This window comes from Oreochromis aureus, linkage group 19 (genome assembly GCF_013358895.1).
Source record: "Oreochromis aureus strain Israel breed Guangdong linkage group 19, ZZ_aureus, whole genome shotgun sequence".
Classification (NCBI taxonomy): Eukaryota; Metazoa; Chordata; class Actinopteri; order Cichliformes; family Cichlidae; genus Oreochromis; species Oreochromis aureus.
In genome coordinates this window covers 9,362,215-9,385,952 of record NC_052960.1, presented here as the reverse complement: position 1 = coordinate 9,385,952, position 23,738 = coordinate 9,362,215, and the positions used below count along the sequence as shown (strand labels likewise).

At 38.0% G+C, this 23,738-nt stretch overlaps 2 gene segments (V, D, J or C); both read right to left on the bottom strand.

The window, feature by feature from the left end:
* The window catches only part of LOC116331535, a 56,395-nt gene extending 36,148 nt beyond the window's left edge, over positions 1-20,247 (bottom strand). Inside the window, 2 exon segments of the C gene segment in view lie at positions 19,791-20,063; positions 20,177-20,247. Of these exon segments, the coding sequence occupies positions 19,791-20,063; positions 20,177-20,228 (325 nt within the window).
* LOC116314394 lies at positions 12,024-17,068 on the bottom strand. 3 transcript variants are annotated; one of them is given in 5 exon segments: positions 12,024-12,465; positions 13,624-13,738; positions 13,820-13,866; positions 14,774-14,930; positions 15,056-15,377. In that variant, coding segments are annotated over 5 exon segments (369 nt in total).
* Positions 20,248-23,738: the final 3,491 nt, after the last annotated feature.

Sequence of the window (23,738 nt, the reverse complement as noted above, 5' to 3'; positions counted from 1 at the left end):
GTCCATGTACCTTGAAGCCACAGAGATGAGACAACAAACGTTATGAGCACTTGAGCAATCATAGTGATAATCCACAAGGAGATGCAGCTGTTGCTGTAAATATTAAAACCTTCTGCTATTTATAATGGTAGTGGGAGGCTACAGGCATTACTTCAGTTACTTCAGTAAGGACCTCCCATTCCAATATAGGATTAGATTATTGGTTAGAATATAGGTGCAAGTCTCTGTGAGCTGTAAGAGATGAACACGATGAGGAAATTTTTGTATTAACGAGCAGTGATATGCAGCACTGTGGTAACTAGCAGCACAGAAGTACACTGCACTGATGTTCAGTGAGATCTTTAATTGTTATTGTGGTTAATAAAGGTCTGTCCTTTATTTGCACTCCCATTTGTTGTCACATTGAGGGCAGGCTCTAGAATGAATTCTGAACTGCATCACAAACATACTGCTACCTTATGAAATTACTTTAGGGAAGGGGAAGTCCTCAAGACTCAGCAAAAAGAGTGTATTCATATTTATTTTAAGCTACTGTATATGTATTTGCCCTGAGAATGTGCTAATTTAAAATGTCCTTATTACCAAATATAATGTTTGGGACTAGTTATACATCACATGCAGCTTTTTAAATAGACTTACATTACAGGTATGTTCAGTTTAAAACCACTTGATGGGTCTAAGTTTTTGTATTGAGGGGAGGGTTTTTTAATCACTAATTTCATCATCAGTGTGCATCGCTAGCTGCACAGTAGTACACTCCACTGTGCTCAGGTGCCTTTAGATGGACCATTTTAGGTATGGTACGCTGTTAAGTTTTGTGATTACACACTGCATGAGTGTGTAGTTAACTTTCAATGGATACAAACCAAGCTAGACTATGTCTTCAGGCTTTTGGAAAACTTTCAAAGATGTTTGGTAGACCTTAACACCTGGAAAGAGAGCAAAACTATAGATGATATGAAGTGGGACTCCTAAATCATAAATGTGATTACTAATATGCTAAAATAAACTGGATGTCATCATGAGGAGCTTCTGTCTGAAAGCAGAACAATGGGTGACTTGAATATTTGGCAGTTACTGCAGTCCAGCGCCACCTACTGGAAGGACATAAAAGTCATGTCATTTCTAGTATTAGTTTAATGGTCAGTTTTTGTACAGCTTCTCCTACTTCTCACATCACTGTGTATGCTAACGGCACAAAACTACAGACCACTGTCATTTAGCTGTAAATGATTGACAGCAACAGCCCCACTTCCAGCTATTTCTTTGCTGGCTCAGTGTTTGTTTTTAAAGGGTACGTAGACAATGAGGATCATGGTCTCTCCTTCACAAACCACTTTGTTAGTTTTTGTTTTGTCAGGGGTCCCACCATGTTCTGACTTCAGCCAAATTGTGTCGAGGATGAGGCTGAGAGGAGACGTGTAAGGGAAAAAAAAAAAAAAAAAGGCTTTTCTTCACAGTAAGGACCTCCCATTCCAGTTTTGGATTATAATCACAAGACCAATGTTGGTTAGAATAAAGGTGCAAGCGGCTGTGAGCTTTAAGAGATAAAAACTAAGAGTGAAGTGGTTTTTGTATTGAGGAGCATTGATATATAGTACTGTGGTATCTAGCAGCACAGAAGTAAACTGCACTGCTGTTCAGGGTGAGATCTTTTATTATTAATGTGCAGGTTTGGTGTGGATTTGCACTCCCTTTGATGTCGACCCTCCATCCAGACTCTGGTGCTCCTTGGCTTACTACCATATATCCCAGGAAATGAAGCTGTTTGCTTTTTGTTTGCTTGTACCAGAGGATCCGATCATAGCCAGCTATACTGTGTGAACAGTTGATTTCAGCTCTTTGTCCTTGATTTTTATACATATTAGCTGGAGTCTGGAAGACTTGGTCACTGAGTGAGGAACCTGTGAAAAATATCAATAAAAACCCCACAACAATGTAAAACAAACGGTATAAGAGTAAATCGTGAAAAGCTGAAAAGTTACGAATGCATTACCTGACACGAGGATAATGTTAAAGGTTATGCAGAAGAAAGTGATCATTATGTTGCTTCGCATGATTAAGGAACAATCCTCTTAAGTCTACTGTGCTCTCATAACTGTACATTCAGTCTGTTGATCATTTCTATGTCATTTCCTGGTAATCCCTCCCATCAGGAAAATGGGCAGTGATGCAGTGAATTTAGCAGCTGCTGTATTGTAGACCTTCTGCCATCTCACTAAAGGACTTAAAATAGCAAAGACCTGAGCTGAAAAGAAATTTGAAAGAGAATATTAAGTCAGAACCTTATGGAACATGTCCCTCCAACAAAAATATATTTTTAAAGAGTCTTCAGTGATACATTTAATCCAGAATACAGAATACCATTTCAAATTATTGAAAGAAGGCATCATTTTGTCTGTATTAACTTAATAGTTTTAGAAATTATTAGAAACTGATAATTAGTGGCTGTATGTGTAAGTAACTGGAATTTGATCATATCAAGTGGGAGGAGTTTTATCTTGGAGAAAGTGTCATATTTGTGTTCTGTGAGTGTTTCTGAGCCACTCGAGTAAAAGTGGCGTACTGAAAGATGTACTGGTTGTCTTTACTATACTTGGTGTTAAAAAAATCAAATTTATCTTTGCCTGAATTTATTATTAGATACATTGCACAGTCTTTAAGATTTGTGAATTGTAGCATTTCACGTACTAAGATCACTGCATAAAGAGGTCTTTGCAACTCTTACTACCACAAAAGTCAAAGTCCAAGTAAACTTTATTGTCATCTCTGCTGTATCCAGTGCAGCATACAGAGAGACAAGACGATGAGGCTCCATTTACATCAGTGTAAAAACGAGCTAATAAATAGATTAAAAAAAAGGAGAAGAAAATAAATAAATATACGCTTAAGAGTTACATTTAGAATTTACAGTTTACAATTTATTTAATATTTAGTATTTACTGTCATATTCCCATATATCATTGTGATCTTGTTTATTACTCTTGTCTTCTTCTGCTTGCTTTCTTTTTTCTTTCTCAACAGGTGATCCAGGTGATCGATATGTATTTTTTTTTTTTGTCTGCTTATTCTGTTGGTTTTTGTTTTTTGCCCTTTTCCCCCGTCCCTCTTCTCAGGTGTTTTTTTTTTCTTTCCCTCTTTCTTTCTCCCCTTTCTTTCCACCAGTCAAGTCTGTCCCATATTCAGCAAGTGAAAATAAAATAAACAATAAAAGGTGAATCAGATGGACCATTACGGCAAGGCTGGGATGGTCCATTTGGTAAAGTAAATCCGTTGGGCATCTTTCTTCGCCTTTAGACAATAATTCTGATGGCAAAAGAGCCAAACGGGACAGGTTAAAAAAAAATAAATAAATTTAAAAAAAAAAAAAATTACAATTTATAATTATGAGTGGTTTAAAGTGACCAGTGTAGCAGCTTGTAAACCCGGAGTAAAAAAGATTGTCCATAGAGCAGCATGTCTTACAGAGGTAGGGGTGTGTAAAGTGCAAAAAAGTCAGTTAACAGATTGTGTGAGTGTGTGTGGTGGGGGGGGGGAGGGCTGGTGGTGAGTTCAAAAGGGACTGCAAACGTTAATAGTGAGGAAAAAAAAAAGGTCAGGAAGAGCATGTGTGCTGTTTTTAGTCAAATGAAGCAAAGCTTCTCAAATTCTTTGCTATTTGCAGGTTTCTTCCTGTTAATGTAAGCAGTACTTACTCTAAGTAACATGCATTCTTAAAAGATATTAGAAACAGGGGTGTATCGGTACAGTTTTATACAAATCAATCGAACCACAAAACAACAGCTAATGCAGTGTTTGAGAATGAATGTGGAGTTTTTGTAGAGTTCAGAGGGACTTTTTGCCACTGTGCTTCTCTAGCTGCACAGTAGTACACTGCACTGTGCTCTTTTTGTGCAACTTTGATAATCAGAGAGCCGTTCTTTGCTGTGTTGCCACCCAGATTTCCATTTATATCGAAATGATCTTTATATTGGTCTTGGTCAAATGTGACAGCTTGGTAGTGTAAAAACCCAAAGAGTTTCATAGCTTACTCTCCAGGCTGCTGCTGGTACCAGAGCATCACCCTGTAGTCAGTCTTTTCATGGCTGCAGAGAATCTGCACTTTGGATCCGACATCAGTGATGACCCCAGAGGGAAACTGACGAACCTCAATACCCAGACACCTGAATAGAGAATGACAAAAGATTGTATTTAAAGAAAAGGAGATGAGACATTTAAGGAAAGAAATTCCACTTTCTGAAGGGCTTATTGTGTGCAAACAAGGCATTATTACCTGTCAGGCACCAGAAGAAGAAATAATGACTCATGCTGACACTTTGCTGATAAAGTCTATAACCTGAAACTTATAATGATAAATATTGTAAGTTGCAGCCACAGAGATGCGACAACAAACATTATGAGCACTTGAGCAATCATAGTGATATCTACAAGGAGATGCAGCTGATGTTGTGAATATTAAAACCCGCTGCTATTTATAATGGCTACAGGTATTACTTCAGTTATTTCACAGTAAGGAATTATTAATGTGATGTAATGAGGATTTGAGCAATCATTGTGAGACTACAATGAGATATAGCACCTATTTCAAATTTTTAAGCCTGCTACTGTTTATAATAGTAGGTGAAAGTTAAAGGCTTTGCTTCACAGCAAGGATCTCCTATTCATGATTGTAATCACAAGAAAAACATTGGTTAGAATACAGGTGCAAGGTGGTAAGTGATAAAAATTGGTAGTGAGGAGGTTTTTGTATTGTGGATCAGTGATATGTAGCACTGTGGAATCTAGCAGCACAGAAGTACACTGCACTGCTGTTCATGAAGAGATCGTTAATTGTCAGTGTGCAGTTCTTGTCTTTATTTGCGTCCCCACGAATTGCCACAGTCACTCCAGGCTCTAGAGATTTGCTTGTTCCCAACATGTATCCCAGGAGCTGCAGTTGGCCAGTTTTTGTTTGCTTGTACCAGAGGATTTGATTGTAGGTATCTATACGGTGTGAACAGGTGATTTCTGCTGTTTGTCCTGGATTTTTATACATATCAGCTGGATTCTGGTGGACTTGGTCACTGAGTGATGAACCTGTGAAAAATATCAATGAAAACATCACAACAAATTACAACAAGGAATATGAGAGTGAATCTTGGAAAATGGAAAAGTTAAAGTGCATTACCTGACACGAGGATGATGTTAAAGCTTTTGCAGAAGAAAGTGATCATCATGTTGTGATGCATGACTACATTCATGAACATTATGTCTTCTGTGCATTCATAACTGTGCATTCAGTCTGCTGATCATTCACATGTCATTTTTGGGTAAACCCTCCCATCAGGAAATTGGCAGTGATGCAGTGGATTCTGAAGAGCCACTACGCTACAGACATACTGCCACCTTATGACAGGACTTCAAATAACAAAGACCTAAACTGAACAGAGATGTGTAACAGAAATCATAATCTGGATGGTTATTTCCTCAGGAATACAAGACAGAAGTTATTAGGATTTTTAATTTTATTAAACATTTGTCTGTCACAGGCAATGAAACTACTACTACCACAATGAAAAACTACTTCTCAGCAACTATTTCTTCAGTTTGGCAACAAACAGCATTTTGATGCAGCACCACTTCAGGTGGATGTTCTGCAAAACACAGTCATTTTTCCTATTGGTTAACATGATGAACAAGTACACAGTCATAAAGGTTTTAAAATTTCTCAGATTATTTTGAAATATTATTTTTTGAATGTAATTATTAAGAAATATAATTTTTGACATGCTACAGCTTTGATCAGCTTGTTAATTTTGCAGACAGTTTTTCTCATCATCACAGTTCAATGATATGTTTAATTCAAGAGCACAGAAATGATGATGGAAACAAGTTTAAAGGCTTCATGTTTGATGTCAAGCGACATGTTCATATCCAACATGAAGGTGGTCTGTGGGGATGGAGGCGCAGCCTATGTCCTTTCATTTGCACTGATATCGCTTTAGATTTTATACTGAATTATGAGTTTGAAGCTACCAAATACAGTTCAACACTTTGACTAAACAGGCTCACATGGCCATGAAACTACTTCTCAGTCAGTGAACTACTGAAAATGGGAGACTGTTCAAAGCTGTAGTTCATAAACATTTAAAGCAGTGCTTGCCATAAATCCACTGAATTAAAGTTGAAAGTCAGCACTTTGATCACATCTTTTTTTGTGTGTGTTTAATTTAAAGTCCACTGTGGTGATTTACAGAGACAAAATTACAAAAATTGTGCCCAATAATTCTGAATCTGTATATTCAAGCCACAACTGAGAAATATATACTTTTTTATTCTTTACTATTTAACTTTTATCCGTATTTTCTGTTCTGCTAATGTTCACTGTTTCACTGTTGGTCACGTCAAGATGCAAAGATTTGTTTCATTGTAAAACTAAAACTAACAAACTTACCATCTATTTTTCTGGTGATGAATTACTGTAAGCTTAAGTTCCAGCATGAATCTCTATTCTGTTATTTCACCTGAATTATCCAAAAAAACTTGTGTCGCTTTTAAGTTTTTATTACACATTAGAAATCTCATTAGTCTGGTAAAATTGGAATAAGCCAGCAAAACTGTATCAAAAGTAAAAACCAAAACCACAAAAACAGGTGTCTCAAATCAGTTTTTCTTTTTTCAAACCACTGATGATTCCAGACTGTGGGGTTTTTGTAATGTTCAGAGAATCTTTTTGTCATTGTGCATATCTAGCTGCACAGTAGTACACTGCACTGTGCTCATGTTTTGCCACTTTGACTATCAGAGAGCCATTTTTTGCTGTATCCCCACTTAAATCTCCTGTAAAATCAAAATGATCTTTATATTGGTCTTGGTCAAATGTGACAGCTTTGACGTTTAAAAATCCAATGAGTTTCATAGCTGTCTCTCCGGGTGGCTGCTGGTACCAGAGCATCACCCTGTAGTCAGTCTTTTTATGGCTGCAGAAAATCTGCACTTTGGATTCAACATTTGTGATGAACTCAGAGGGAGTCTGACGGACCTCTACACCCAGACAGACACCTGGATAGAGAATGAAGAAAATTCAATTTAGACCGTAACCCGACACATTTAATGAAACCATTTCCATGTTAACATCGCCTGAATAGACAAAAATAAAAAAATTCTGGTTAAATTACAACAGATGATACACTTAATGACACAATATAAATGTCAACAGGATCTTATGGTGTGTAAACAAGGTATTACCTGTCAGGCACCAGAAAAAGAGAAAGACAATCATTTTGACCCTCCTTTGATAACGTGTCTTTAAATTGAACTTGCTGTGTATTGAGGTCGGACTTTACTGATTTGTCTTAAACTTTAAGATGAAAATGAAGTGAACACTATACTGGCTGGGATCTAACCAAGAGGTGGGAGGAGTATGTTCAGTTTAGATCCATCAGACCATTAAAGTGGGTGGTTTTGAGTTTTTGTATTACAGGGAGGGGTTTTCCTCTCAGTGTGCATAGCTTGCTGCACAGTAATACACTGCACTGTGCTCAGGTGCCTTTAGGTCCACTATAAACAGAGAAGCATTCTTTGCTTTTTCTCCACTCAAATCTCCACTAATATTAAAATGTGTCTTAAACACTTCCTCATGCTCTTTGTTGTTGTAATATAAATGTCCAATGCGCTTCAGAGCCTGGTCTCCAGGGGATTTCTGGTACCACTGCATGAGCACGTAGTTGGTCTTTTCATGGCTGCAGACCAGCTGGACGTTTTCTCCAGGTCTTCTGAAAACTTCCACAGGTGTTTGGGAAACTTTAACACCCAGACAAACACCTAGAAAAAGAGAAAAAGAGTAATCAGCATATAAACTAAATATAAATTGGGATACTTGGATGATGCATTTGATTACCAGTGAGCCAAAACAAACTGAATACTGTCAGCATGATGAGCTTCTGTCTGAAAACAGAACAGTGAGTGACTTGAATATTTTGCCATGCACACTTTTATTGATGCCCTCCTCTTGAAACCAGCTGCTAAAGGTTTTGATATCAGTATTTCTTGAGCTTCATCGCCACCTACTGGAGGACATGAATATCAAGTCATCTCTAATATCAGATTAATTGTTGAGCAGTTTTTGTACAGCTTCTCCTACTTCTCACATCACTGTGTTTACTGACAGCGCAAAAATACACACCGCTGTCATTCTGCTGCAAATCATTCACAGTTAGAGTGCCGTTCTCAGCTTTTGCTTTTGTAGCTGAATATTTGTTTTCAGGCGCCCCACCATAGTCGGGCACCCCACCCAAAGCTGTGTAGACGATGAGTCTCATGGTCTCGCCCGGTCTTTGAATATACCAGTACATCTGGTTATGAGTTATATCTTTTTTGTGGCTGCAGTTCATCTCTGCAGCTTTGTTAACATAACTCCATCTGATTTCAGGTTCTTGAATCACATCCTGGGAAAAACCTGAAAGAAGAAAATATAAATGAATATTGAAAATGCTCTGAGCAAACGTATTCAGGTCTTACATGAACAAAAATGATTAATGTTTATGAACCTTGAAGCCACAGAGATGAGAGTATGAAAGCGATGACCGGTTGAGCAATCATAGTGTTACTGTACAATGTGATGAGAGAGATTTCCATTATTTAAGTCTGCTGCTATTTATAATGGAAGGTGGAGGTTAAAGGCTTGTCCTCACAGTAAGGACCTCCCATTCCCTTACTGGGTTATAATCACAAAACCAATGTTGGTTAGAATATAGGTGCAAGCAGCTATGAGCAGTAAGAAGACTAACAGTGAAGATGTTTTTGCATTGAGGTGTAGTGATGTGCAGCACTGTGGTAACTGGCAGCACAGAAGTACACTGCACTGCTGTTCAGGGTGAGATCTTTTATTATTAATGTGCAGGTCTGGTCTTTATCTGCACTCCTTTGATTTCAACCATCCATCCAGGCTCTAACACGTCTTTGGTTTTTAACATGTATCCCAGGAGCTGTAGTTGACTGTTTTCTGTTTGCTTGTACCACAAGATGCGATCATAGTTAGCTATCTTGTGTGCACAGTTGATTTCAGCTCTTTGTCCTTGATTTTTATGCATATCAGCTGGAGTCTGGAAGACTTGGTCACTGAGTGAGGAACCTGTGAAAAATGTCAACAAAAAATCCCACAACAATATAAAACAACAAATATGTGAGTAAAGGATTAAAAAGTAAAAAAGGTGCATTACCTGAAACCAGGATAATGTTTAAGGTTATGCAGAAGAAAGTGATTATCATATTGTGTTGCATGATTATATTCAAGAAGTTGCATGTTAAGTCTTCAGTGCTTTCATAACTGTGTATTCAGTTACACTGATCATTCATTTGTCATTTCTGGTTAAACCCTCCCATCAAAAAATGGGCAGTGATGCAGTGAATTCTGAGCAGGCTGCCAGGTTATGAAATGACTTGGTTCTAAATTGGAGGTGTCTTTATGACCGATATTTTCAAATATATTATGTGGGCATTTTGTGTGAAACTGCTGTGTTCCTATGAACCCTATAATGTCATTTTCTAACCCACTAAGTTTTTCAGTTATATTCAATTTCTTGAAAACTTTAATTTTTCTCAAACCAAACTTAAGGTCATGAGCTGGTTTTTGATTCTTTACTGTTTAACTTGCAGAATATCAGAAACTATGGAAAATGCTCATCACCATCTCCTAAAACCAATGATTCAATGATTTGGATGCGAGTGAATACTTTTGGCAATATAGTGTATGTGTTGAGATGTAGGTCTGCCCCACCTGGTAGGAACAAAAGAGAATACAAACATTTATAAGGCTTGGACGTCTGTCATGTCTGCTTTTTCTACTTATGTGAATTAAAGCTGTACTTATTTTTTGCTATTTTTTTCTTTCTTCCTGGTTTTATAAACAATCCATACTTTAAATAACACGCTTAGATAAATGATAATAGAACAAAGGTATATTAATACATTTTTACATGACTGGATTAGGCCACAAACCACTAAAGCAGGTGCTTAAGAGCTCGTCTTATCAAGACCACCAAATGTAAACAAAAAAAAATTAAACACAAAAAACCCCGTGCAGTTTTTGTAGTGTTCAGTGGGGCTTTTTGTCATTGTGCATACCTTGCTGCACAATAGTACACTGCATTGTGCTCTTGTTGTGCAACTTTGATAATCAGAGAACTGGTTTTTGCCGTATCCCCACCCAAATCTCCAGTGATATTGAAATGATCTTTATATTGGTCTTCAAATTTGACATCTTTGAAGTACAAATGCCCAATGAGTTTCATAGCTGTGTCTCCAGGCTGCTGCTGGTACCAGAGAATCACCCTGTAGTCAGTCTTTTCATGTCTGCAGAAAATCTCCACTTTGGTTTCAACGTTTGTGATGAACTCAGAGGAGTCTGACGGACCTCAACACCCAGACAGACACCTGGACAGAAAATGAAAAACATTCAGTTTAAACCAAAACATATGACACATTTAAAGAAACCACCTCCATGTCAAGATCATCTCATTTTAAGTAAAGTTATTACCTGTTAGGCAACAGAAAAAGAGAAAATTAAACATGTTGACCTTCCTTTGATAATATGTTAAACTATGTGCCTAAGGCTTATAGGGATTTAAATCACTGTGTTCTGACTTCAGATCAACTGTGTGATCCCACTGAACTATCTAAGACCTAAAAGAAAAGCGAAGCGAACACTATGCTGGCTGGTATGTAAGAGGTCGGGGAAGTATGATCAGTTCAAAACCATCCACTTTGATGGTTTTGAGTTTATGTATTAAGGGGAGGGGTTTTCCTCTGAGTGTTCACAGTAATGCACTGCACTGTGCTCAGGTGACTTGAGGTCGACTATAGACAGAGAACCATTCTTTTCTTCCTCTCCACTCAAATCACCTTAAAATAATTTTTTATTCTGACGTTTCGTTCCTGGGCCTACATCAAGTGCAACTGCTGCCCACATACCACTCCTATGAAAAGGTCAACAGCACAGAAAAATCCAAGTTTATGAGCAGCAGTTTGTCACTTTGAAGATATGCAATCCAAAACAAATAAAATCATCTAATCATCTTTTTTCTTCCCTTACAAAATAATAAGCAAACTCAAGACTATTCTCTAACTCTCAAAAACCAAGAAACAAAAAATGAAGTATTTGAATAAAAAAGGGCCTCTTCCTCCTTATAAAGCTAGCTACAAATTGCTCGATATGTACAGTGAATACAATTTTAAAGTTTACTATTTACAAGGATTATCTACAAAATGCTTTCAGCTACTGTAACCACAAAGACTTCAGATTGTAATGCTGATCTCTCACAGACAGGAGAGAAAGCTGAACACACCCACTCATTGTAATGGTAGAAAAAACATCACATCTTCATGGATCTTTGTTGTTTTAATGCACATGTCCAGTGCACTTCATGGCTTGGGCTCCATGGGATTTCAGTCTTTCTGTGGTTAGGACCTGTTGGACTCTGTCTCCGGGTGTCTGATAAACATGATGAGCTCCTGTTTGAACCCTGAGTGACTCTTCCATTTTGCCAGTTGCTGCAGGTTTTGATATCTGTATTTCTTGAGCTCCTGTGCCACCTACTGGGAGGACATGAAAGTCAAGTCATTTCCAACGTTAGATTAGTTGTCGAGTGGTTGTTGGACAGCTTCTCCTGCTTCTCACGTCACTGTTTGCTGATAGGACAAAAATACATGCCACTGTCATTCTGCTGCATATTATTCACATTAAGAGAGCTCAATGTCTTTTCTGCTGCCTGAATGTTTGTTTTTATGTTTCCCACCAAAGAATGTGTAGATGATGAGACCTCAGTCTCTCCTGGTATTTGAATGTACCAGTACAAATGGCTATGACTCTTTTTTTTTTCATTTTTTTTTTTTTTTTTTCCCAATTTCTTGCATCAATCATGTATCCTGAAGCCACAGAGATGGGACAACAAATGTGAAAAGCACCTGAAGAATGATAGTGATACTCTACAGTGTGATAGCTGGCATTGTACATATTAATGCCTGTCATTATTTATTATGGTGGAGGTTAAAGGTTTTAAGTCTAAGGATTATAATCACAAGATCAATGTTGGTTAGAATACAGGTGCGAGTGTCTGTGAGCTGTAAGAGATAAAAACTACCATTTGGAAGGTTTTTGTATTGTGGATCAGTGATATGTAGCACTGTGGAATCTAGCAGCACAGAAGTACACTGCACTGCTGTTCATGAAGAGATCTTTAATTGTCAGTGTGCAGGTCTCGTCTTTATTTGCATTCCCAGCAATTGTCACAGTCACTCCAGGCTCTACAGATGGGTTTGTTGAATACACGTGTCCCAGGAGCTGCAGTTGGCTGTTTTTTGTTTGCTTGTACCAGAGGATTATATTATAGCTGTCTATATTGTGTGAACAGGTGATTTCTGCTGTTTCTCCTTGAATTCTATAAATATCAGCTGGATCCTGGTGGACTTGGTCACTGAGTGAAGAACCTGTGTTTAAAAAAAACAAAAAAAACATCGGAAATATGATCATTGTGAAATTTCCAATATAAGAGTAAATCCTGAAGACTTAAAAAGTTAAAGAGTGCATTACCTGACACGAGGATAATGTTAAGGCTTATGCAGAAGAAAGTAATTACCATGTTGGTTTGCATAACTAAACTCAGGAACACCACTGTTATGTTGTCTGTGCTTTCATAACTGTATATTCAGTTCTGCTGATTATTCATATCTCATTTCTTCTTAAACCCTCCCACCAGGAAAATGGGCAGACATACAGACATACGGCCACCTCATGGAAAGAAATAGTGTTTCTGTGTTTGTGGTACACACTGTTATTTTCTTTCTTTGTCTGTGAAAGCTTCATAGGCTCTGAAATTTGCCATGCTGTTTAGGGACAGAGTCCTTTTTTGCTCTATTCCCACCCAAATCTCCAGTGATATTGAAATGATCATGAACTGGTCTTCAAATGTGACAACTTTGAAGTTTAAAGAGAAGGTGTTTCATAGCTTTCTCTCCAGGCTGCTGCTGTTACCAGAGCATCACTCTGTAGTCAGTCTTTTCATGGCCGCAGAACATCTGAACCAACATTTGTGATGAACTCAAAGGGAGACTGACGGAACCTCAAGACTCGTAGAAACGTTAAAAAAAACCCAATTTTGTTTAAATCATAACATTTACACTTTTAGATAATCTTATGTTATGCAAACAGTGTATTCTCTGTCAGACAGAGAAAGAGAATATTGATCATATTGTCCTCCAATTTATGTTTTTTAGGGATCTAAATATTGGGATTTGACTGATTGACATTGAGGAGAAAAGTGAAGTGAAAATTATACTGGCTGGGATCTAACCAAGATGTGGGGAGGAGTATGTTAGTTTAAAACCATCAACTTCAATGGGTTTGAGTTTTGGTATTACAGGGAGGGGTTTTCCTCTCAGTGTGCATAGCTTGCTGCACAGTAATACACTGCACTGTGCTCAGGTGCCTTTAGGTCCACTATAAACAGAGAAGCATTCTTTCCTTTCTCTCCACTTAAATCTCCACTAATATTAAAATGTGTCTTAAACACTTCCTCATGCTCTTTGCTGTTATAATATAAATGTCCAATGCGCTTCAGAGCCTGGTCTCCAGGGGATTTCTGGTACCACTGCAAGAGCATGTAGTCGGTCTTTTCATGGCTGCAGACCAGCTGGACGTTTTCTCCAGGTGTCCTGAAAACCTCCACGGGTGTTTGGGAAACTTTAACACCCAGACAAACACCTAGAAACAGAGAACATGAGTAATCAGCATATAAACGAAAGATAATATAAATTGGGATACTTGGATGATGCATTTGATTACCAGTGAGCCAAAACAAACTAAATAATGTCGGCATGATGAGCTTCTGTCTGAAAACAGAACAGTGAGTGATATGAATATTTTGCCATGCACACTTTTATTGATGCCCTCCTCTTGAAACCAGCTGCTAAAGGTTTTGATATCAGTATTTCTTGAGCTTCATCGCCACCTACTGGAGGACATAAAAGTCAAGTCATCTCTAATATCAGATTAATTGTTGAGCAGTTTTTGTACAGCTTCTCCTGCTTCTCACATCACTGTGTTTGCTGACATCACAAAAATACACTCCGCTGTCATTCTGCTGCAAATCATTCACAGTTAGAGCCCCGTTCTCAATGTTTTTTTTGCTGGCTAATAGATAAAACTAGATAAAATTCTTCTTTACCTGAATAGTAATAACCTCAAACTGTGGGTATTTATACTGAACCACCTTTAAGGATCCTTATGTACTTCATGGCATTAAAGCATGTACATGTGTGTTGAGATGAAGATATGTTTGAAAATCTTAGCAGAAAAATTTCATGAGGCGTGTAGAGGCATGAATGCTTTTACTACTTTTGTGATTTAAAGTTGTACTTATTATTTGGACTTCCTTCCTGGTTATATAAAGAGTACATATCTGAACAACATGCCCAGATAGATAAGACTAAAACATGGGTGTGTTAGCATGTTGTTCTATGGATAGATTAAGCCACTAGACAACCACCAAAGCAGGTGCTTCAGAGCGTGTTTTCTCAAAACCACAATGATGAAAAATAATGCAGAGTTTTTGTACAGTTCAGAGGGACTTTTTATCATTGTGCTTTACTTGCTGCACAGTAGTACGCTGCACTGTGCTCTTGTTTTGCGACTTGAACAATCAGATAACCTTTTTTTACTGTATTCACACTTAAATCTCCGGTGATATTGAAATCATCATATTGCTCTTCAAATTTGGGATCTTTGTAGTACAAATACCCGATGAGTTTCATAGCTGTCTCTCCAGGCAGCTGCTGATACCAGAGCATCACCCTGTAGTCAGTCTTTTCATGACTGCAAAAAATCTCCACTTTGGATCCAACATTTGTGATGAACTCAGAGGGAGACTGATGGACCTCAACACCCAGACATACACCTGGTTAAAAATATTTAAAAAAAACAAAAAAAACATTCAGTTTAAACCAAAACATATGACTCATTTATATAATCTGATCAGTTTCCATGTTTAGAAGATCTTATTCTAGGTAAACATGTTATTACCTGTTAGGCAACAGAAAAAGAGAAAATTAATCATGTTGACCTTCCTTTGATAACATGTCAAACTGTGTGCCCTAAGGCTTTAGGATTTAAATCACTGGGATCTGACTTCAGATCAACTGTGTGACCCTACTGAACTAAGATCTAAGGAAAGTGAAGTGAGCACTATGCTGGCTGGCATCTATTTAAGAGATCACAATCCACTGTGATGTTTTTGAGTTTTTGTATTAATGGGAGGGGTTTTCCTTTCAGAGTGCACACTACTGCACTGCACTGTGCTCAGATGCCTTTACCTGAACTATAAATAGAGAAGTATTCTTTGCTTACTCACCACTCATATTGGCAGTAATATAAAACACAAAGATTTCAGAATGCATTTTTCAGCTTTCACATTTCAACTATTAGCTTATACTCAGACTTCTCACACAAACACTCAATGCTAGTAGCAATCTAACTGCTGGCTCGTTGTTTGCAGGGGAAGCAAGCAGTGGGGTGAGGTGGCTGTCACCTGGAAATTAAGATGCTTCTGTCTGTCCAAATATCCAATTTGCACGCAGTATTTTCTGCAAACCAGCTAACAAGAAATCTCCACCTGTCTCAGCAGAACACACAGAGGAGAGAAAGCTGAACATGCCCACACAAGTTTTGATACCAGTATTTCTTGAGCTCCAGCGCCACCTACTGGGAAGACAAAAGTCAAGTCTTTTCTTGTATCAGACTGGTTGTCAAACAGAGAGATGAGACAATCTTTAAAGTCTAGCTATCTCTTGCAAGCATCATGTACCTTGGAGACGGAGAGACGAGTCAACAAATTCTACAAGCACTCACAGTGATACAATGAGATATGGCCGATATTGTAAATATTATAGCCTGCTGCTATTTATAAAAGGTTTTAAGTCACTCTAAGAGCCTCCCATTCCTGTACTGGATCATAATCACAAAACAGTGTTGGTTAGAATACAGGTGCAAGAAACTGTGTGCTATGAGATGACAAGACAGTGAGGAGGTTTTTGTATTGAGTGTCAGTGATATGTAGCACTGTGGTATCTAGCAGCACAGAAGTACACTGCACTGCTGTTCATGAAGAGATCTTTAATTGTCAGTGTGCAGGTCTTGTCTTTATCTGCACTCCCATCCATTGTCACAAGATGCACCAACGTTTTTGGATTTTTAATTTTATTCGAAGTCAATCCATCAAAGTCAGTAAAATCAGTGGCAAAGCTGGCAAATATGAACCACTTTTTTCTATAGTTTGTCAAAAATCTGTGTTGAGATGGGACCTGTAGATATCCGTCTGCAAGCAGTGCCTGTGCTGTTAATAAGAATGCCATGATCAGTGGTGTTCAGATAAATCTAGTTGAACTAAAATGGAATATTCACCCATATCTAAGCACATAAGAATATCATTAGTCAGTGCCATGGTTTTTTGGTAAATCATGCAACCTCTTTAATGAATATTTAATAGAAAATGCTAATCACCACTTTGTAAAGCCCACAGGGATAAGACCATTTATTTTGATTAGTGAGATGCAAAGATTAATTTCCCCGTGTAACACTAAAAGAAACTAAACTTGGGAGATTTCCTAGTTATTTCCTTTTTGTGTGATGTAATCCTTGTGTTTTAATTCCTAATATGCCCATATTGTCATCTGAATCACCGACAAAAGAGCTGTTGCTTTTAACTTTTATTATATATTAAATATGTTATTAGTGGGATATAATTAGAATGAACCAGCGATAACATCAATTGAAAACTGAAACCACAAAAGCTGGTGTCTGAGATCAGTTTATTCCCTATACTTGTGTTATAGAGCTGGGCGATATATCGAGTTTTTTTTAAAAATATCGATATATTTTTATACGAGATATAAGATGTGACAATATCCTTTATATCGATATAGTCTATGTTACCTTATAATTATAGTTGCGGAGCCGCAAGTTTGCCTCTCTTTCGTCCACTTACCTCTCCTTCACTGAACACAACTCCCCCTCCTCCCCCATCGCTTCACGTGCAGGCAGCGACAAGATGGACACGGCAAATCTCCGTTAATGAGTTACTGCGCATCGCCCCGTGTGGGGGGCTGGATGGCGTCAACGTGTTAACGAGCTAACCACGCTAACGAGCTAGCCATGCTAACGCCATGCACGGCCTGAAATCCTTTCATTTTCTCAAAAGTTGACTGCGCGCCTTTTGTATGAATTCTGGTTGTGCTTGATGACCGCGAACCGATTTTATGTGATACACGGCGCTCAGCAATCTGTCAAAAAATGTTTTAGTTCGACTTTGCTAAGCTACGGAGCTGCACCGCTTGATGGATTGTCGGAGCATTACGGCTACCGAGGAGCCTCGCGGAGTGATACGTACTGTGCTTCAACGTAATATTACCGTAGTGTGTGTGTATAAGGACCATAAATGGCACCTGTTCAGAGACATGGTTACGAAGCGGATTTCAAACTCCAGGCTGTCAGTCACACAGTAGAAGTTGGGAACAGAGCAGCTGTGAAATCTGTCTTTGTTATTATGCTCAGCGTCTTTTAGTTTACATTTTGACTGCACAATTTGCTCTTTGTTGTGCACAAAACAACATAGTTTTCTTTTATTTATAGAGCATCATTATTTAATAAATGCTCATAATTTATTTTTGAATAGTTTTTTTCATGTACATCTATGCTGTATGTTAATAAAAGTGCCTGTGTGACATCTGGGACACAGCTTTGACTAAGAACTCTCTTTTGTTCTTACTTTATTTATGGCTTTAAAAAATATCGACATATATATCTTATATCGCCATCCAGCTAAAAATATCGAGATATGAATTTTGGGTCATATCGCCCAGCTCTATTGTGTCAAACCACTGATTCAAGGCTGTGTAGTTTTGTAGTGTTCAGAGGAGCTTTTTGTCACTGTGCTTCTCTCGCTGCACAGTAGTACACTGCACTGTGCTCTTTTGTGCATCCTTGACTATCAGAGAGCCATTTTTGCTGTATTCCCACTTAAATCTCCAGTGATATTGAAATGATCTTTATATTGGTCTTCGAATTTGTCATCTTTGTAGTACAAATACCCAATGAGTTTCATAGCTGTGTCTCCAGACTGCTGCTGGTACCACAGCATCACTCTGTAGTCAGTCTTTTTATGGCTACAGAAAATCTCCACTTTGGATCCAGCTTTTGTGATGAACTCAGAGGGAAACTGACGGACCTCAATACCCACACAGACACCTGGTTAAAGAATGAAAACAAATTCAATTTAAATGATAACATAATGCCACATTTAATGAAACCGTGCATGTTCAGATAACCTTGTTCAGATAAGTAAAGAAGTTATTACCTGTTAGGCAACAAAAAAGAGAAAATTAATCATGTTGACCTTCCTTTGATAACGTCAAACTATATGAGCCTAAGAGTTGTAGGAATTTAAATTGCTGGGATGTGACTTCAGATCAACTGTGTGACCACATTGAACTAAGACCTAAAAGGAAAGTGAAGTGAGCATTATGCTGGCTGGTAGGAGGAGTATGAACAGTTCAAAATCCAACAAAATAAATGTTTTGGGTTTTTTCAGTTTTTGTATTAAGGGAGGGTTTTCCTCTGTGTCCATAGCTTGCTGCACTGTAGTACAAGGCAATGTGCTCAGGTGCCTGTAGGTCAACTATAAACATAGAAGAATTCTTTGCTTTCCTCAAATCACCATTAATATTAAAATAAATCTTCATACTCATGTTAAACTCACACAGAGGAGAAAAGCTGAACATACCCCACAAACTCTAATGGCAGAAGCAAACATCACATCATCATTTATTATGACAGTCTTTGTTGTAATGCAAATGTTCAGTGTACTTAATAACTTGGAATTTCTGCCTTTCTGTGGTTGCAGATGAGCTGCACTAAACTTCCACAGGTGTTTGGCAACCTGCAACACCTTTTATTTTATTTATACAGCGCCAAGTCACAACAACAGTTGCCTCAAGATGCTTTATCATTCATAATCTGTTCTTTATAATCTTTTGTCTATCTATTTATGATAACATTTAAACTAAAGATAATATTAAGTAGTATTTTTAAATAATAAATGTGATTACTAATAATCCATAATAAATCCAGCTCCTCACATACAAGGTCTTGAATAATCAGGCCCCATCTTATCTTAATGACCTTATAGTAGAGTATCGGCCCATTACTATAAGGTCAGTTTTTGTACAGCTTCTCCTACTTCTCTCAGCCCCAAGTGCTAACTTGTGGTTCCTAGAGTATTTAAAGTTGAATGGGAAGGAGAGCCTTCAGCTTTCCTTCCCATTCAACTGGCTCCCTTTTCTGGAGCCAGCTTCTAGTTTGGTTTCAGGAGACAGACACTATCTCCACTTTTAAGATTAGGCTCAAAACTTTTCTTTTCATAGGCATATAGTTTGGAGGTTTTTCCTTACCACTGTCACCGAAGCGCTATTGGGGTTTTCTCTGTTTATTTTTTTTTTTGTTTTTATTATTCTTATTGTATTATTGTTGGGTCTTTACCTTACAATATAAAACTGAATATTGTTGGCATGATGAGTTCCTGTCTGAACACTGAGTGACTTTTACCAGCTACTGCAGGTGTTGATCAGTATTTCTTGAGCTCCAGCGCCACCTACAGGAGGAGATGAAAGTAATTTCTAATGTCAGGTTGGTTGTCGAGCAGTTTTTGTACAGCTTCTCCTACTTCTCACATCACTGTGTTTACTGACAGCACAAAAATACACACCAGTGTCATTCTGCTGCAAGTCATTCACAGTTAGAGCCCCGTTCTCAATGGCTGCTTTGCTGGCTGAATATTTATTCTCAGGGGCTCCACCATAGTCCGGCTTCCCACCAAACACTGTGTAGACGATGAGCCTCATGGTCTCTCCTGGTCTTTGAATATACCAGTACATCTGGTTGTGGCCCTTATCTTTGTTGTGGCTGCAGTTCATCTCTGCAGCTTTGTTAACATAACTCCATCTGATTTCAGGTTGTTGAGTCACATCCTGGGAATGACCTGTAAGAACAAAATATAATTTAATACCAATAATTCTATGAGCAAAATGTTCAGGCATTAGATGGTGAAAAGAAATCTTTAAAGTCCAGATATCTCTTGAGCGGTTCATGTACCTTGGAGCCAGAGAGATGAGATAACAAGTACGATGAGGGCTTGAGCAATCATAGTGATGCTCTACAATGAGATACAGCTGACACTGTAAATATTAAAGCCTGCTGCTATTTATAATGGTAGGTGGAGGTTATAGGTTTTAATTCTCTCTAAGGACCTCCCATTCCACTACCAGATTATAATCACGAGACCAATGTTGGTTAGAATACAGGTGCAAACGTCTGTGAGCTGTAAGAGATAAAAACTGGCAATTGGAAGGTTTTTGTATTGTGGATCAGTGATATGTAGCACTGTGGTATCTAGCAGCACAGAAGTACACTGCACTGCTGTTCATGAAGAGATCGTTAATTGTCAGTGTGCAGTTCTTGTCTTTATTTGCATTCCCACCAATTGTCACAGTCACTCCAGGCTCTAGAGATTTGCTTGTTCCAAACATGTATCCCAGGAGCTGCAGTTGGCTGCTTTTTGTTTGCTTGTACCAGAGGATTTGATCATAGTTATCTATACTGTGTAAACAGGTGATTTCAGCTGTTTCTCCTTGATTTTTATACATATTAGCTGGATCCTGGTAGACTCGGTCACTGAGTGAGGAACCTGTGAGAAATATCAGAAATCTTGCATCAATATAAAATATAGAATGAGAGTAAATCCTGAAAAGCAAAAAAAAGTTAACAAGAGTGCGTTACCTGACACGAGGATAATGTTACAGCTTACGCAGAAGAAAGTGATCATCATGTTGTGTTGCATAATTAAACACAGGAACAGAGCTGGTATGTCTTCCTTGCTTTCATAACTGTATATTCAGTTCTGCTAATTATTCATACACCATTTCTTTAAAACCCTCCCACCAGGAAATTGGGTGGTGTTGCAGTGGATTCTGAAGAGCCACTACACTACAGACATACTGCCAGCTTATCAAAGGACTTAAAATAGTATCTTTTAGTTTTTGGTTACACATTTTCAATCTTTACCAGAACCTTTCTATGAGCTTTAAACCATCATACTGTATAGGGACAGTATGAGGTATTTCTACCTTAAATGTTTTGGCTATATTCACTTTTATTAAAAACTTGATTTTTTATTTTGCAATATGGTTTTTGCCTTCCTCACTTTCATCTGCATGTCATTCGTCGTCATATTGAAATGTTTCATTGAGAAGCTTCCAAATACAAGTTCAACACTAATTGTTAAACACTTACCACTGCTTAATCTTTCATGGAATAATTAGGCAACACGCTCACATGGTCATAAAAATGTTTGCTAGTCAATTGTTCAAAAACTTTTTAACCTCTGAAAATTGGGAACTTTTTATAAGTCTAAAAAGTGAATGCAGTTTTTTGTGAAACTCACTGAGTTAAAGCTGAAAGTCAGCATCAGTCAGGTCAGACATCTTGTTTGTATTAAAATCCACTGTGTTGGTTTACAGAGACACAATTACAAAAATCCTGTCATTGTGCTAATAAATATGGACATGTAGATTTCAGCTGCAACTAAATTGTTTTGTTTTTTTTAATAAATATTCAGTTTAGCTCCTTATATACCATTATTTTTAGATGAATCATCCACATGACATCTTGTCTTTGACATATTATTATGTATTAAATATGTTATCAGTGTGGCATCATTAGAGCAAAATTATATAAAAATTGAAAACCAAAACCACAAAAGCAGGTGTTCTAGATCAGTTTATTCCCTTTCTTGTGTCAAACCACTGATGATTTCAGGCTGTGGAGTTTTTGTAGTGTTCAGAGGGGCTTTTTGTCACTGTGTTTCTCTAGCTGCACAGTAGTACACTGCACTGTGCTCTTTTTGTACATCTCTGACTATCAACGAGCCATTTTTTGCTGTATTCCCACCCAGATCTCCTGTGATATTGAAATCATCTTTATATTGTTCTTCAAATGTGACCGCTTTGAAGTTTAAAAACCCGATGAGTTTCATAGCTGTCTCTCCAGGCAGCTGCTGGTACCAGAGCATCACTCTGTAGTTAGTCTTTTCATGACTGCAAAAAATCTCCACTTTGGATCCAACATCAGTGATGACCCCAGAGGGAGTCTGGCGGACCTCAACACCCACACAGACACCTGGATACAGGAAAAAAAACAAAAAAAACAAAAACATTTTGTTTAAATCATAAACATTCACACTTTCAGATAATTTTATGTTATGCAAACAAGTTATTACCTGTCAGACACCAGAAGACAAGAAAGGGAATCATCTTTATATTCCTTTGATTTGTTTTAGAGTTTACTTTTTAATTACTGGGATTCGACTGACTGAGGTTTAAGAGGAAAGTGAAGTGAAAATTATACTGGCGGGGATTTAACAACAAGGTGGGGCGACTGCATTCAGTTTAAAACCATTCACTTTATTGGGTTTGAGTTTTGGTATTACAGGGAGGGGTTTTCCTCTCAGTGTGCATAGCTTGCTGCACAGTAATACACTGCACTGTGCTCAGGTGCCTTTAGGTCCACTATAAACAGAGAAGCATTCTTTGCTTTTTCTCCACTCAAATCTCCACTAATATTAAAATGTGTCTTAAACACTTCCTCATGCTCTTTGTTGTTGTAATATAAATGTCCAATGCGCTTCAGAGCCTGGTCTCCAGGGGATTTCTGGTACCACTGCATGAGTGAGTAGTCGGTCTTTTCATGGCTGCAGACCAGCTGGACATTTTCTCCAGGTGTTCTGAAAACTTCCACAGGTGTTTGGGAAACTTTAACACCCAGACAAACACCTAGAAAAAGAGAAAATGAGTAATCGGCATATAAACTAAATATAAATTGGGATACTTGGATGATAAATGTGATTACCAGTGAGCCAAAACAAACTGAATAATGTCAGCATGATGAGCTTCTGTCTGAAAACAGAACAGTGAGTGACTTGAGTATTTCCCCATGCACACTTTTATTGATGCCCTCCTCTTGAAACCAGCTGCTAAAGGTTTTGATATCAGTATTTCTTCAGCTTCATCGCCACCTACTGGAGGACATAAAAGTCAAGTCATCTCTAATATCAGATTAATTGTTGAGCAGTTTTTGTACAGCTTCTCCTACTTCTCACATCACTGTGTTTGCTGACAGCGCAAAAATACACAGCAGTGTCATTCTGCTGCAAATCATTCACAGTTAGAGCGCCGTTCTCAGCTTTTGCTTTTGTAGCTGAATATTTGTTTTCAGGCGCCCCACCATAGTCGGGCACCCCACCCAAAGCTGTGTAGACGATGAGTCTCATGGTCTCGCCCGGTCTTTGAATATACCAGTACATCTGGTTATGAGTTATATCTTTTTTGTGGCTGCAGTTCATCTCTGCAGCTTTGTTAACATAACTCCATCTGATTTCAGGTTCTTGAATCACATCCTGGGAAAAACCTGAAAGAAGAAAATATAAATGAATATTGAAAATGCTCTGAGCAAACGTATTCAGGTCTTACATGAACAAAAATGATTAATGTTTATGAACCTTGAAGCCACAGAGATGAGAGTATGAAAGCGATGACCGGTTGAGCAATCATAGTGTTACTGTACAATGTGATGAGAGAGATTTCCATTATTTAAGTCTGCT